The following is a 13,860-nucleotide window of genomic DNA, read 5'->3' on the forward strand; positions in this document are numbered from 1 at the left end:
GCAGCTTGGGGTGGAAGACTGATTAGTTTTTTTCAGCAGCCTGTGTTGTCCAGGACGGTGCCCTGTGCAGTGCGTGGCTCGGCAATGAACGATCTGTTTGATAACTACCTCAGCATCCCACCCATCTGTGGCCATGTCTTCAACCTCCAGATAAAGTCATCTCTCTCAGCGCTCTGCTCAGTCATATCTGCAGAAGAGCCAAGCCTGAGGGAGATTTTAGGGCTGACATCTAATTCTTTCCCACTCATGATTGCAGAATAAATTACCCCAGGCATTCAGTAATTTTAAGGGTGTGTGCCATTCAGATACAGGGCCAAAGAGGCACACAGAGAATGCAGGGGTGAAGTGGGCATTTACCACCCTTTTGCCTGTTAATCAGGGAAAATTATTCATTTGGAGAGATCCATTTTTTTTTTTAATTGTGGTAAAAATATATATATAACACAACATTCGCCAATCCAACATTTTTTACAAATACAGGTCATTGACACTGATTATATTAGTCATTTTGTGCAACCATCACCAGTATCTGTTGCCAAATTGCTCATCACCATAAACAGATACTCAATGCTTCCTAAATAATGCCTTCCCTTTTCCCCCTCCCTTCTGCCCCTGGTGACCACTAATAAACCTTGGTTGAGAGAAGCCTTTTCGTCAGCACATTTTGGTCATGTCTCTTCCCTAATCCTGTGATGTGGTTCATCTGTGCTGCCATAGTGGTCCCATAATCGTGGAAGCCAAAACGAACATGGTGGCAAGGTTGCCATAAATCAGGACAAAAGTTTCATTAAAGAGTATCAGGGTCTAGCTCACCTCCAGTAGGCATCAGAATACGGTGTTTGTCAATGTTTTATCCAAAAATTAAATGTTTGCAGAGGCAGGGTTGGTTGAGAAAGTAGTCAGGTTCACTAGACCAGCATTTCTAGACACTTTCACTTCATCATCTGCTTAGCTCCCTTCCTCTCTCCTTCTCTTCTCTTTCTGGCCAACAGCATGGCTCTGTCATGAACAAGCATGGGGTCATGGCTCTCATGGGCAGTAGCAGCATCATACCAGGGCTGTGCTTCCCTAACCAAAAGGCAGCTCCCAGTTCATCTAGGAGCAGGTATTACTGAAAAGCTCTTAGGTGTCAAGAGACCCCAGAAGAGTAAACACCATCTAAAATGTGACCTTCACTCACTGATAAAATATCAATTGCCGTGGCATACCAAGGGGCTGTGGCCTGGAGTTTAAAACAGTCATAAAACTGAGTACAGGTGACTGTACTTTTTATTATCACCAAACCAAAAAACCAAATGCATTGCCATCAAGTTGATTCCGACTCATAGCAACCCTGTCAGGCACCAGCAATTCTTAAGAAGGCCAGCAATAAAATACTCCTCTCCATAAAAACAGACTGCCACTTGGAGTATACCACGGTGCATTGTGTTCAGGGGTCAGACACTAAGAATATAAATCCTTCCACCATTCAGGGAGTTTGTAGTCTATCCAGGACTTACTGCGATTATCTCTGTTCAAAGCTCTCTGCAGTAGCCTACATAATCTAACCAGTTGCCATCAAGCCAGTTTCGACTCATAGCACCCTATGTGTGTCAGAGTAGAGCTGTGCTCCTTGGGTTTTCAGTGACGGGTTTTTTGGGAGTATCAGGCTTTTCATCTGAAGTGTCTCTGTGTTAATTTAAACCTCCAACTTGTCGGTTAACAGTTTGCACCACTCAGGGACTCCCAAGATCACTGGGACCTCTTTATACTATTTAAATACTCGCATTTAACCCCAATCACCTCCAGTCATGTTGGAGATGTTCTTTTTATGCCAAAAGAGAGATACCCTAACGTTACTACTGGTTTGAAGTCAAGAGGCTTTAATAGAAGATAGTCTTTGTGTATCCTTCCTTCAACCAAACTTTCACTGCAGGATTGGTAAGGGACTTTGACTTTTCTATTCATGTGTGTGCATGTGTATACATTTCTGTTATTGTTTTGTGGAGTACAGACCTGTGGTGAGTTTTCCCTGATTAATGAGGGACTACTTATTAGAAGGAAACCCTGGTGGTATAGTGGTTAAGAGCTACGGCTTCTACGCAAAAGGTTGGCAGTTCAAATCCACCAGGAGCTCCCTGGAAACTCTATGGGACTCCTATAGGGTCGCTATGAGTTGGTAATCGACTCGACAGCAGTGAGTTCAGTTCGGTTCAGTTACTTATTAGAAATTCATTTGGCTGTGTAGAATTTTTCTATCCCAATTAAATGGTAGAATCATCCCCCAAAATAAAGACTCCTGGCTCCAAGCTGAGTTTGTATTTGTTCATTGTTTGTTTCCTATATGTTTATTATTAAAATACATACTAAAATTATGTTGTTGTGGGTTTTTTTTTTAATTCTGTTTTATTTTTTGCACATTAAACTATCTTGGGATGCACACCATTTGTGTGCTGCAAGAGAATGGATTTTTCTTTTTGTGTATTTACACAGCATTGCTTTACAGAATGTGTTAGTGTCAACTGCAGTTTCTCCTCTGTGAGATCCAACTGACAACAGCAGCATGAAAGGTTTGCTAGGAAGCTTAGGGAGCAGTGAGTTCATGTGAATGCGGGAGGAACAATTCAGAAAAGGAAGATGAGAATAGTTGTACAACTTGAAGAACGTAATCAATGTCACTGAATTGTACATGTAGAAAATGTTGAAATGGTGTATGTTCTGTTGTGTCTATTTTCAACAACAACAAAAAATAATATATGTATATTTTTTAAGTATGGAAGAAAAAGTTGGCCAAATATGTGAGGGCCCAAATATGGCAGTGTTTGATGAGAATCATGACAGAGATTACAATTCTAAGGAAGTAAAGTTACATAATAAATGAATAATAAAGAGACAAATTGACTGGCAAGGATACCCCTAGTGGGCTTGTGATGTACTTCGGAAATGGCATAAAAAAGAAATAATCAATTATGAGACGGCACTTGCCAAAGCACTTACAAAAATAACTCTTTAGGCACAAAATGATCTTAGGTAAAATGGGCCAGGAGGAAGGATGGCAGATGGATCGGATGACCTAGTGTCCTTGTATTATATGTTCTGTTTGTCCACTGGAGAGATGCCATCTAGGAAAATGGCCTCTCGTTTGCATTGTTACTAAAGACCATCAGTTGGGTCACCCATTGCAGGTGGACAGTCACTTCTTGCCACTACCTAATGCACAGCACTTAGAACTCTGAGACTGAGCAGCGCCCTGATTCTGAACAGCATGGTCATTAGCAAGTGAGTCCAAAGAAAAGCTGGCAGAGGGAAAGCCACATACGAACCATGTACTGTTCCAATGCAAATGTCAGGGAAAAAAAACAAGTGCATCAGAGAATATGTTCATTTGTAAAGACAGGTTCATGGATATGAACAGGAGGCAGTATTGTGTAATGGCTTAAGAACACAAGATTTAGATTCAAAAGGGGTTATAATATGTTCTGTCCTCTTCCTAATCACTCCTCTACTAATAACCTGGGGTAGTTATCACCCTCTTTGCCTCAGTGTCCTCATCTGTATAATAGGGATACTAGTACCTAACTCTCTTCCCCACCACCCATCTGTCAGTTTGCCGTATTGTGGTGGCTTTTGTGTTGCTGTGATGCTGGAAATGATACCACCAGTCTTTTGAATACCATCAGGGTCATCTATGGTGAACAGGTTTCAATGGAGCTTTCAGATTAAGGCAGACTAGGAAGAAAGGCCTGGCAATCTGCTTCCAAAAGTCAGCCAGTGAAAACCTTCTGGATCACAACAGAACACTGTCCAACTCCCTTGCTTTGAACACATCATCAGAAGGAATCTATTACCAGAGAAGGACATCACATTTGGTGAAGCAGAGCACAGGCGAGGGAGACCCTGGGTGAGATGGACTGGCACAGTAGTCGCAACGATGGACTCAAACATGCTGGCAGGTGTCAGGCTGATGCAGGACCAGGCAACATTTCATTCTGTTGTACATAAGGCTGCCATGCGTTAGAGTCGACTCATATATATCTAGTACCTATCTCAGGGTTGTTAAGGTTGAGTGGGATAAAACTTAAAGGCATCCAGTTTCAGAGCAAAACTTACAAAGGACTGTGCTTGGCACGTAGAAAGCACCTAGAAACGTTAGGCATCAGCTTGAGGGTGATTATGATGATGCGCGAATAGAGGAAGAGTCACGACGACTAAATTTCACCACTCTCTGGAGTGGCACAGCCTAGCCCTGGATTGTGCCTAGATTCTGTGTATTAAGCCAGGGAGGGAGGTATTCTACAGGGGGAACTGCCCTCCGACCAGCGTATTTCATGTTTGTCATGGGTTTGTCTTAATCACTTCTGCTTATGGTTGATTCCTTTTGATGTGAATCTTATTATGCTTAATGGCCTGGAGAGAGTTTTCCTTTTTATTTTTTTCTTGCGTTGAAGACTTTAATTTTATCAAGCTAGGAAATAAATGAATCAATAAGGACTAAACTAAAGCAAAATGTTCCTTGTGAGCATGCCAGCCAACAGGAGGTGATGAAGCACTTGCCTCATGTCTCAAGGCACCCTTGACCAGAAAATGTTCTATTGCAGCGCTGTCCAATAGAACTTTCTGCAACGATGCCAGCCTTGTGTATCTGTGCTTTGCACGGTAGGATCCACATATGGCTCTCGAGTGTTTGAAATGTGGTGAGTGTGACAAAGGAACTGAATTGTTAATTTTCGTAAATTCGAATAGCCCAGGTCGATAAACCTGGTGCTGTGGAGTCAACGCGGGCTCATTTAGATGAAAAGAAAAAAGGGGAGGGGGAGAAAAGAACATTTTTAAATTTTTATAAATTTGATTGCTAGAAAATCTACCACATGTGTGTCAGAGTAGAACTGCACTCCATAGGGTTTTCCAGTGGCTGGTTTTTCAGAAATAGGTCACCGGGTCTTTCTTCCGAGGTATCTCTGGGTGGACTCAAACCTCCAACCTTTTGATTAGCAGCCAAGTGCATTAGCCATTTATACTACCCAGGGATTTCTGCACAGGTCTCTAGGAATATATAAATAGTGACGTATTCTTAAGATTGAGGAATCAGGAGGAAATAAATGGTTGTTTTTCTCTATTTGTCGATAAACAAGTCAGATATGCTACTTTTTTTATTTTTATTTTAGATGAAGGTTTACAGAACAAACTAGTTTCTCATCATACAGTTAGTATATATGTTGTTCTATGACATTGGTTAACAACCCCACGACATGTCAACACTCTCCCTTCTCAACCCTGGGTTCCCTCTTACCAGCTTTCCTGTTCGCTCCTGCCTTCCAGCCCCTGCCCCAGGGCTGGTGCACCCGTTTAATCTTGTTTTGTTCCATGGGCCTGTTCAGTCTTTGGCTGAAGAGTGAACCTCAGGAGTGACCTCATTACTGAGCCGAAAGGGTGTCCGGGAGCCATACTCTCAGGGTTTCTCCAGTCTCTGCCAGGCCAGCAAGTCTGGCCTTTCTTTTTGAGTAAGAATTTTGTTCTACATTTTTCTCCAGCTCTGTCTGGGACCCTCTATTGTAATCCCTGTCAGGGCAGTCAGATGTGGTCCATTAGTCCCACAAGTCAGATAATGCAAAAAAAAAAAAAAAAAAAAACCTCAAGTGAGAGGTTTATGCCTAGGAAAACAAAGCCTTCTCTAAGACTCGGAAAAAAAAAAAAAAAAAAAGACTCTGGGAATCCATTAAATACTCATAATTTGAAATTCAGCCCTTGATCCAGCAATCTGAGGTATGTTTATTCCTCAGTCTTCCAATAAATGCTATTCCCTATTCATGTGTGGTAGGTGCTCAGTAAACACATGGCGTGTGAATTCTTGAATAGTGAATTCTGCTAACAGTGGAAAGTGTACATTCCCAGCCCTGCATCTGATGCAACAATTCAGGTGAATCTGCTTTCCACAATTCTACTGTCGCCTTTTCTTAGATGGGAAGGAATAAAAGTCATAAAGCTGAAGAGCGTATATTTGGTCATGCTGTGGTTTCATTGTTTCTCAAGGTAAATTGAAAGAATGGTCTTTGGTCCTCTATGGCACCTCCGTGCAGCCATATTCACCAACCAACGAGTTTCCCAAAGTGGAGCGTGTCCGCTATAGCCGAGTAGAGGACCCTACAGATGACTATGGGACAGAAGATTATGCAGGTGAGCCAGCTTCCATTGGGCACACAGCCTACGGAAACAAAGCTCATATATATCACCACTCCTCGAGGGATAAACCGCTACCCAGTACTTACACATTATCTATCATCTCCTTTTCTACCCACAGAATATTTAATCCGTGCTTGTAGGTGTGTGCATTATGTATGTATATGTATTCATATATTTAAATATTCATGTGTTTTCTACAAACCAAAACCTATACTGTTTATAAAACCAAAAAACCAGTTGCCATCAAGTCGGTTTCACTATTGGCGACCCCATGAGTGTCAAAGTAGAACTGCGCTTTACAGATTTTTCATAGCTGTGACCTTTTTGGAAACAGATCCCCAGAGCTTTCTTCCAAGGTGCCTCTGGGTGTGTTCGAACCGCCAGCCTTTCAGTTAGCAGCCTAGTGCTTAACTGTTTGTACCACTGAGACTCCCTGTACTGCATGTAGACTTTTTATATCCTTTTTTCCCACTAAAGATTTTATTATAAGTATTGTTGCTGTTGTCAAATATTCTCAGAACACATATTTAAAAGACAACATAATTTTCCACCCTACAGTCCTGTGGTGGTAGTAATTTTCCAGAACTCTTTGTAAATTATGTCTCACATTTGCTGAAAACATTTTCTCAGTTATCACTTGTGTCTCAAATGTAATTTTTGTTTTTGTTTTGTATTGTTTTGACACAATGAACTATTGGAGGGTCAAGTTTATAGGTTCAGATATAACAAGTATGATACATTTTTTTTTTTTTTTGCAGAATTGTTATCCTTTAAGATCAGCTAAATATCCACATGCACATTTTTGTAATCTCTTATTCTTATATTTGGTCGTTAATTCATCTGGAACTTATTTTGGTTTGTGATATATAATGTGAAGTCAAGTCTGTCTTTAATTATTTTCCAAATAGACTAGTGTCGCTCGCCAAGTTACCATCCCTTCTTTTCTTAGCTTAGCATGCTTCCTTTATAATAATATTCTAAGTTCTTCCATAACAGGGTCTCTCCTGGTACCATCTTTTCTATCAAATAATTCTTAAACTAATACTTCCTATGTTAATTTTATTTCATGAAATATTTTAATGTCTGTAGGACATCTGCTTCCCATTTTGATAGCAATTCTTGCTCCATTATTTTTCCAGATGAATTTTGGAATAATTTGTTAAGCCCACCTTTAAAAATTCTGTTGGAATTAATTGAGTTTACTGTGCAACCTCAGGGGAAGAATTGCTTTTGCAATATAGAATCTCTCCATCCAAAGCATATCCCATCTTACTGAATTTTTTTATTTTGTCGTTTTCCTCTTGTTAGTGTTATTTCTAAGTATTCTGGGTCTTGTTGCTACTGTAGTGGAAAATATTCCATGTTTTCTAACTAGTGTATTGGCTGTTGCATATTTATCTTATATCTGGCCACTTTTCTTAACTCTCTTATTAGTTTATATGTTTTAGAGTTGATTTTCCGGGGCAGTTTAGGTACTTTAGTCATATCATCTGCAATTTTTTTTTCTTCTTCTCAATATATTTTTGATTCCTGTCTTGTTGCATTGGCTTTATCTTCCAAGAGTGCTTAGACCTTCTTAGATGTAATATAAAATGCGTAATGGGCAAAGATTCCCATAATGGAGAACTGTTAGTAAATAACAGTTAATGTAGCTTTGGAAGGAATGTATTTTCTGCTGCAATTCTCTGAGATTCTTCTCCTGGATACTAAAGAAAGTACTTCATTAGTCACCTAAATAGAGTATCTTAAATAGGCATGTGGCTCCTTTTATTCTGAACAGGTAGTATCCCAGAGTCAACAATAGGTTTGGATAGTTAAGAGCAATTGAACTAACCAGAGCTAGATTTTGTTAAGTTTTGTCTTGTTTTACTGTTCATATTGTGCCTAGCAAACCATTCTGTCTTCTCTATAGGGTCGCTATGAGTCGGAATCGACTCAACAGCAACAGGTTTGTTTTTTGTTTTTGTTTTTAATATGAGAAAGTGTACCGAAAAATGTAGATGGAATAGAATAGTAACCTATTGGTATGTTTCCAGTTCCTGTTTTGGTAATGCTAAGATTCTGAACAAAGTGGAAAATAGTTACATATCTTTGTGGTTTTTCCCATTACCTCTCTAAAACATCCACATGGGCACTTGTGAGGAAAGCAAAGACACTTATTTCATTATTATCCTGTAACCTGTAATGCTAACCTGCATCTGGAACAGTTTACAGTTTTGAAATAAGTAGTCCAGGATGTGAACTTGAATGTCTCACCATACAGAGCCCTCTGGGCAAATATGAAGAGTAAATGGATTTGGGTGTTTATTTCTTTTTTATTTTTTAAAAGTCAGCTGGTAAAAATTTCAGCCCTTTAGGTCCTGTGTTCCGTCTTCATTTAGAAATCAGAGACAGAGATAGCAGTATCTTAACCAGATCCCTGTACAGTTTCATTGAGTCACAGGGACTGAGAAACCCACGGCTGGCTGAACTTCAGCCCTGACACCACTCTCCTAGTATACCATAAACAAAAAACCAATCCCACTGTGTTTGAGTTGATCGCGACTCCTAGCTACCCTATAGGACAGAGTAGAACTGCCCCACAGGGTTTCCAAGGAGCAGCTGGTGGATTCGAACTGTAGATGGTTAAATTGTTCCAAGATGTACTAACTGTGGAATTAAACTTAGAGATTAGTTTAAGGCTTTGGGGGAAATAGAGATAAACAGTACTGTCAGATTTCTCTATTTCCCAACAAAGCCTGAAACAGTGCCGTCAGATTACTCAGTGCTGTCAGATTACTCAGTGAGCCGTAGTGGTGCAGTAAACAGTGCCGTCAGATTACTCAGTGAGCCGTAGTGGTGCAGAGGTTAAGCATTCAGCTGCTAACCGAAAGGTTGGCCATTCGAACCCACCAGCTGCTCCGTGGGAGAAAGTCTGCTCCTGTAAAAATTACAGCTTAGCACACCGTATGCAGCCATTCTACTCTATCCTGGAGAGTTGCTATGAGTCGGAATCGACTAGACGGCAGTGGGTTTGGTCAGATTACTCCTGCGAATAATCAGGAATATATTCCAAGTCTGCAGTGTTTTGGGATGACTCATTTCTATTCTGATCAGAAGGTCATCTCTAGTACATGATTTACTATCACTAGGGAGGAGACCTGGACAAGGAATCAGCACACAATTGATCCCAACTCTCCCCAGCAATATCATCAACGCTATGATATTGGACAAGCCATTGGAACTTTTGAAAAATCTGTTTTCTCATCAGTAGAATGAGGATGCTTACAAAATATTCTCTAAGTCATTCCATCCTAGCTCCAATATTTTATGTCTATGTGATTCAGTAATTGTAGAATCTAGTCCCATAATGGGAAACCCTGGTGGTGTAGTGGTTACGAGTTTGACTGCTAACCAAAAGGTCAGCAGTTCGAATCCACCAGATGCTCCTTGGAAACCCTGTGAGGCAGTTCTACTCTGTCCTGTAGGGTCGCTGTGGGTTGGGATCGACTTGACAGCAACAGGTTTGGATTTTTTTTTTTTTTTTGTCCCATAATGACTAATGAAGACAAAGTTTCAACAGTAACCCTTCTGATTAAAAAAAAATACCTTTCAAAGCATTTCTCATGCCCTTAACTTACTGTTTGTACATTTCATGCAATATGTATTTATTGCTAGTTAAAATCATATGAATACACAACGGGAAAGAGCTTGAAGATTATGAGATCAAATGTCCCAAAGTATGGAGAACTAGGAAAGAGAAAGTTCAAGCAAGCAAAACTTTTATAACCATATCATTAGAAAGCTTTTCATTAATCACAAAATAGCTCCATCCTTCTGGCAGATTTTTTGTTTTCTTACTGTGCATACTCTAGCTCTACTTTGAAAGATATGTAGCAAGAGAGATTAGGAACCTTCATCCCAGGTCTGGAGTTCTTTAAGCTCGCTCGCATTTTTTAAATTTATGTATGGTTTTCTTTTGTTGAGTTGCCTTGGCTCATGGGTGAGATGCAATTTTAAATCTACTTTCTGTGCCTGAAGTACCTGCTTTGTAATCCAAGACTAAACGCTGATAAGTTCATGCCAGATGCCGTAATGACGTTTCTTGCTGGCTGCACTGTCTCAGAGGTTTTCAGTGGCTTTAATGACCTTGGACAAGACAAGCAATCTGGTCCAGGCATTGAATAATAACCTTTATGTCTTTTCTGTCAACAGCTTTACTTCTCATTTTCCATAAATCGGACATTTTTATCATTATGCATATTTAATTGCATCAGCTTTTTCAAGTTGCTACAGTGGCATTGTTCATTTGAATTTGGAAATGTTTGTTATCTCCCACAAGGCACCCATATGTGCTTGAAAATTAGGATTTACAGTTTTGATACTTAAGCAAGTGAGGTTTTCCCCAAAAAGTCAAAGTCTATCTCTGGGCTTATAAGCACATTGACCATCATTCTTTCATCTTAAAAAACTTCCACAGCGTTAAGGAAAAAAAAAAAAAAATGTCTTATACCAAATTCAAGGGAAAGCTGACCTGGTTTAAAGTCATTTTGTGAAGTGTTGCTCTGATCTGTTTTGGAAAGGCTCATGTGACCCTGAGTGCAGTGAGGTTGGCTGTGACGGGCCGGGGCCGGACCACTGCAATGACTGTTTGCATTACTACTACAAGCTGAAAAACAACACCAGGTAAGAAAGAGGCCACTTCAGATCCCCCACAGTGTGGTTGGGACCAAGAGATGCCTTGCAAGGGGTACTTGGTGTTGAGTAACTGCACTGCTGCTTTAACACCCTGTGGCTGAGAAAGCTTTACCAAACCACATTTGGCCCTTTGGATGTGGGGTTATCAACATGGTTTAAAAAAAGGATTTTGAGGCTGAGGACAGTTGTGTGCTCACACCTCAATGAGGATGCTATGGACTAAGGCACTGGTAACATAGCCCTTCTTCCTTGTCATTGCACAATTCAGGATCTGTGTCTCTAGCTGCCCGCCTGGCCACTACCATGCTGACAAGAAACGATGCAGGAAGTGTGCCCCCAACTGCGAGTCCTGCTTTGGGAGCCACAGCGACCAGTGCTTGTCCTGCAAATATGGCTACTTCCTGAATGAAGACATCAACAGCTGTGTTACTCACTGCCCGGAGGGGTTTTATCAGGACACCAGTAAGTTGATTCCAAATATCTGGGTTTCAGAGAGGAAAGGTGGGTTTTGTCTTTAAGTGAATAACCTTGGCATGGATTTTTTCTCCTCTGTGATTCTAGGCTTTGCTTAATATCAAACGAGGATCCAGCCATTTGATATTCTTAAGAGAAGAATTTAGAAGCTTTATGTAAAATGCCTGTAACTAACTGTGTCTGGGGGTCCTCAAGACCACTGCACCCCCAGGTTCAAGGTTTTGCTAGGAGGACTCACAAGACTCAATACATACTTTTACTCGCTCATGGCTGAGATGTATTACAGTGAAAGGAGACAAAGTAAATCAGCAAAGGGAAAAGGCATGGGGCGAAGTCTAGAGGAAACCGGGTGCATACGCTTCTAGAGTTGTCTCCCAGTGAAGTCACATGGGACATGCCTAAAATTCTTCCCTGCAGTGATTTTTGACAACACGTGTAAAATGTCATCTGCCAGGAAGCTCATTAGAGACTCAGCACCCAGGGTTTTTATCAGGAGCTGGGCAGGTAGGCATGCTCTGCCTACCAGGCACCAAAATTCTAGACTCCCAGAAGGGAAGCAGATGTTCAATATAAACCATAATGTTGGTACAGTGAGCCACTCTTATAAAGGAGTAGTGTGAACACTCACGAAATCCAAGTTCCTAGATGCCAGCCGTGAAAGCATGCCTTTCCAAAGATAGCAGGCATACCTGCTCTTTTCCGCACACTAACACAATAGGACCAGGCCTCTATGGTATCAAAGCATAATTTTCAGAAGTTGAAAAATATGTATATAAATATTAAAAAAGAAAAGGTTGCCGTCGAGTCAGTTCCAACCCAAAGCGACCCTATAGGCCAGAGTAGAACTGCCGCATACAGTTTCCAAGGAACGGCTGGTGAATTCAAACTGCTGACCTTCTGGTTAGCAGCTGAGCTTTTAACCACTGCACCACCAGGGCTCCATATATAAATATAGGGTGGAGATACCCCAAAGATTTATGTAACCCATTAATGAGGGAATCTGCAAATGAGTTCAAAGACGATCAGGCACGATATTCTACAGGAAAAGCAAAATCAAATCAAGTTAGAGACAACATTGATTGATTTCCTACATGGGGTTCATTTCTTCTAATGGATAGGAATCATCTGCAACTCATCCAAACAAAAGTCTGTAAATTAACATGTAACTTCACAGAGTTTGGGTTCTATCAACTGTGGTTTATGAACAGACAAAGGGACATTCCCTTATAGAATTAAATAGTCCTGGGACTGTTTTTTCTGGGGGAAGGGGCAGCAGTTCTGTAGACAAAGCTCCGACATGACACTGAAAAGACATACAGGTACCTTTTCCTTTATTTTTGAGCTCTGGATAATTTGTCTTAACAAGGGTATCGCACCATGGTATAGGCTGACACTTAAATTCCATGTTTCCACACAACTTAAGAAAGAAGAAAAGCCAGGTTAAAAAAAAAAAAAGAGTTGTTACATAAAATCAGGCAAGATTCTGGAAGTGGGTACTCTAGCTTCTTCAGAAGTGAAGTTCTTTATTGATTCAAAGGCAGGCATTTCTCTTCAAGGCAGATAGTGTCTGTCAACTTGCACTGTAGAACAATGGGTAGGGATACCCCTTTTGCCCCAAAATTTGGAACGTGAATTACAACTTAATGGAGAAAGTGGAAAATGGGGGGGTAGGGAGGAGAGGTAAGGGATCCACAGAAATATGCACTGTTCCTTGGGGGAAAAGAAATGCAAAAGTCTATTAAGAACCTGAGCCTTGGAAAAGAAATTTGGTGTTGGAATGTTGTATGGCAGGATCAAGATAATTGAGAGAGTCCGTTCTTTCTCCAGAGCCTGCGAGGTGGATAATTAAGGAAGGCTGTGCAAATAATTACTTCAACTACCATGTAGTGTTGATACAAGTGGTCTGTGTATCTCTTTCCTTTTATGTAATTGCCTTTTGTTATAGTTTCATACTTGAGTGAGTCCGTTTATATGCAACATGGTGATCACATACTACCAAACGTGTTCAGTGCTTTATAGTTCATGCAGTTCCCTTGTCTAATTTCATTAAGCCCTCAAGACAAGCCTCATTGTAATCTCCACTTAACAAGAGAGAGAACAGAGACCCTTTAACTTACTCATTGGAGGGGATAAAAGCAGAGGGTAAAATAAATCTAGGCCCTCTGACTTTAGATCCTATGCTATATGCAGGATTCTTAATGATGTAGTGAAGAAGACCATATGGTAACTACCATAGGATTGTAAAGGGCTTTGTGTTTCATGCTGAGGTACTCAGACTCAATCCACTAGGTCTTTATAGGGGTCCCTTAAAGCATGATTTCTCTCTGGAGTGCTGAAGAACACCAATAGATCAAGCAGTTAGAGGAAGAGAAGCCCATGAACAAAGCTTCATTCAGTTCTACACATATATGTGGATATCATCCACGTGCATTTCTGAGCAAGTACCAAGTCTCCAGCAAAATTTTATCAAGGATAAAAGACCTTACTTAATATACCCAGGAGTCCCTGGGTGGTACAAAGTGTTAACGTGCATGGCTGCTAACCGAAAGA

General features: G+C 40.7%; 1 protein-coding gene across 2 annotated transcripts in view; it reads left to right on the forward strand.

The window, feature by feature from the left end:
• The window catches only part of PCSK5 (proprotein convertase subtilisin/kexin type 5), a 492,175-nt gene that overhangs the window by 313,167 nt on the left and 165,148 nt on the right, over positions 1 to 13,860 (forward strand). For both annotated transcript variants that reach the window (XM_049895206.1, XM_049895204.1), the window contains exons 14-16: positions 6,010 to 6,153; positions 10,722 to 10,824; positions 11,105 to 11,298. In XM_049895206.1, the coding sequence (XP_049751163.1) occupies positions 6,010 to 6,153; positions 10,722 to 10,824; positions 11,105 to 11,298 (441 nt within the window). The remainder of the gene's footprint in view (positions 1 to 6,009; positions 6,154 to 10,721; positions 10,825 to 11,104; positions 11,299 to 13,860) is intronic.

The sequence above is a fragment of the Elephas maximus genome, chromosome 9 (genome assembly GCF_024166365.1).
Source record: "Elephas maximus indicus isolate mEleMax1 chromosome 9, mEleMax1 primary haplotype, whole genome shotgun sequence".
Lineage (NCBI taxonomy): Eukaryota > Metazoa > Chordata > Mammalia > Proboscidea > Elephantidae > Elephas > Elephas maximus.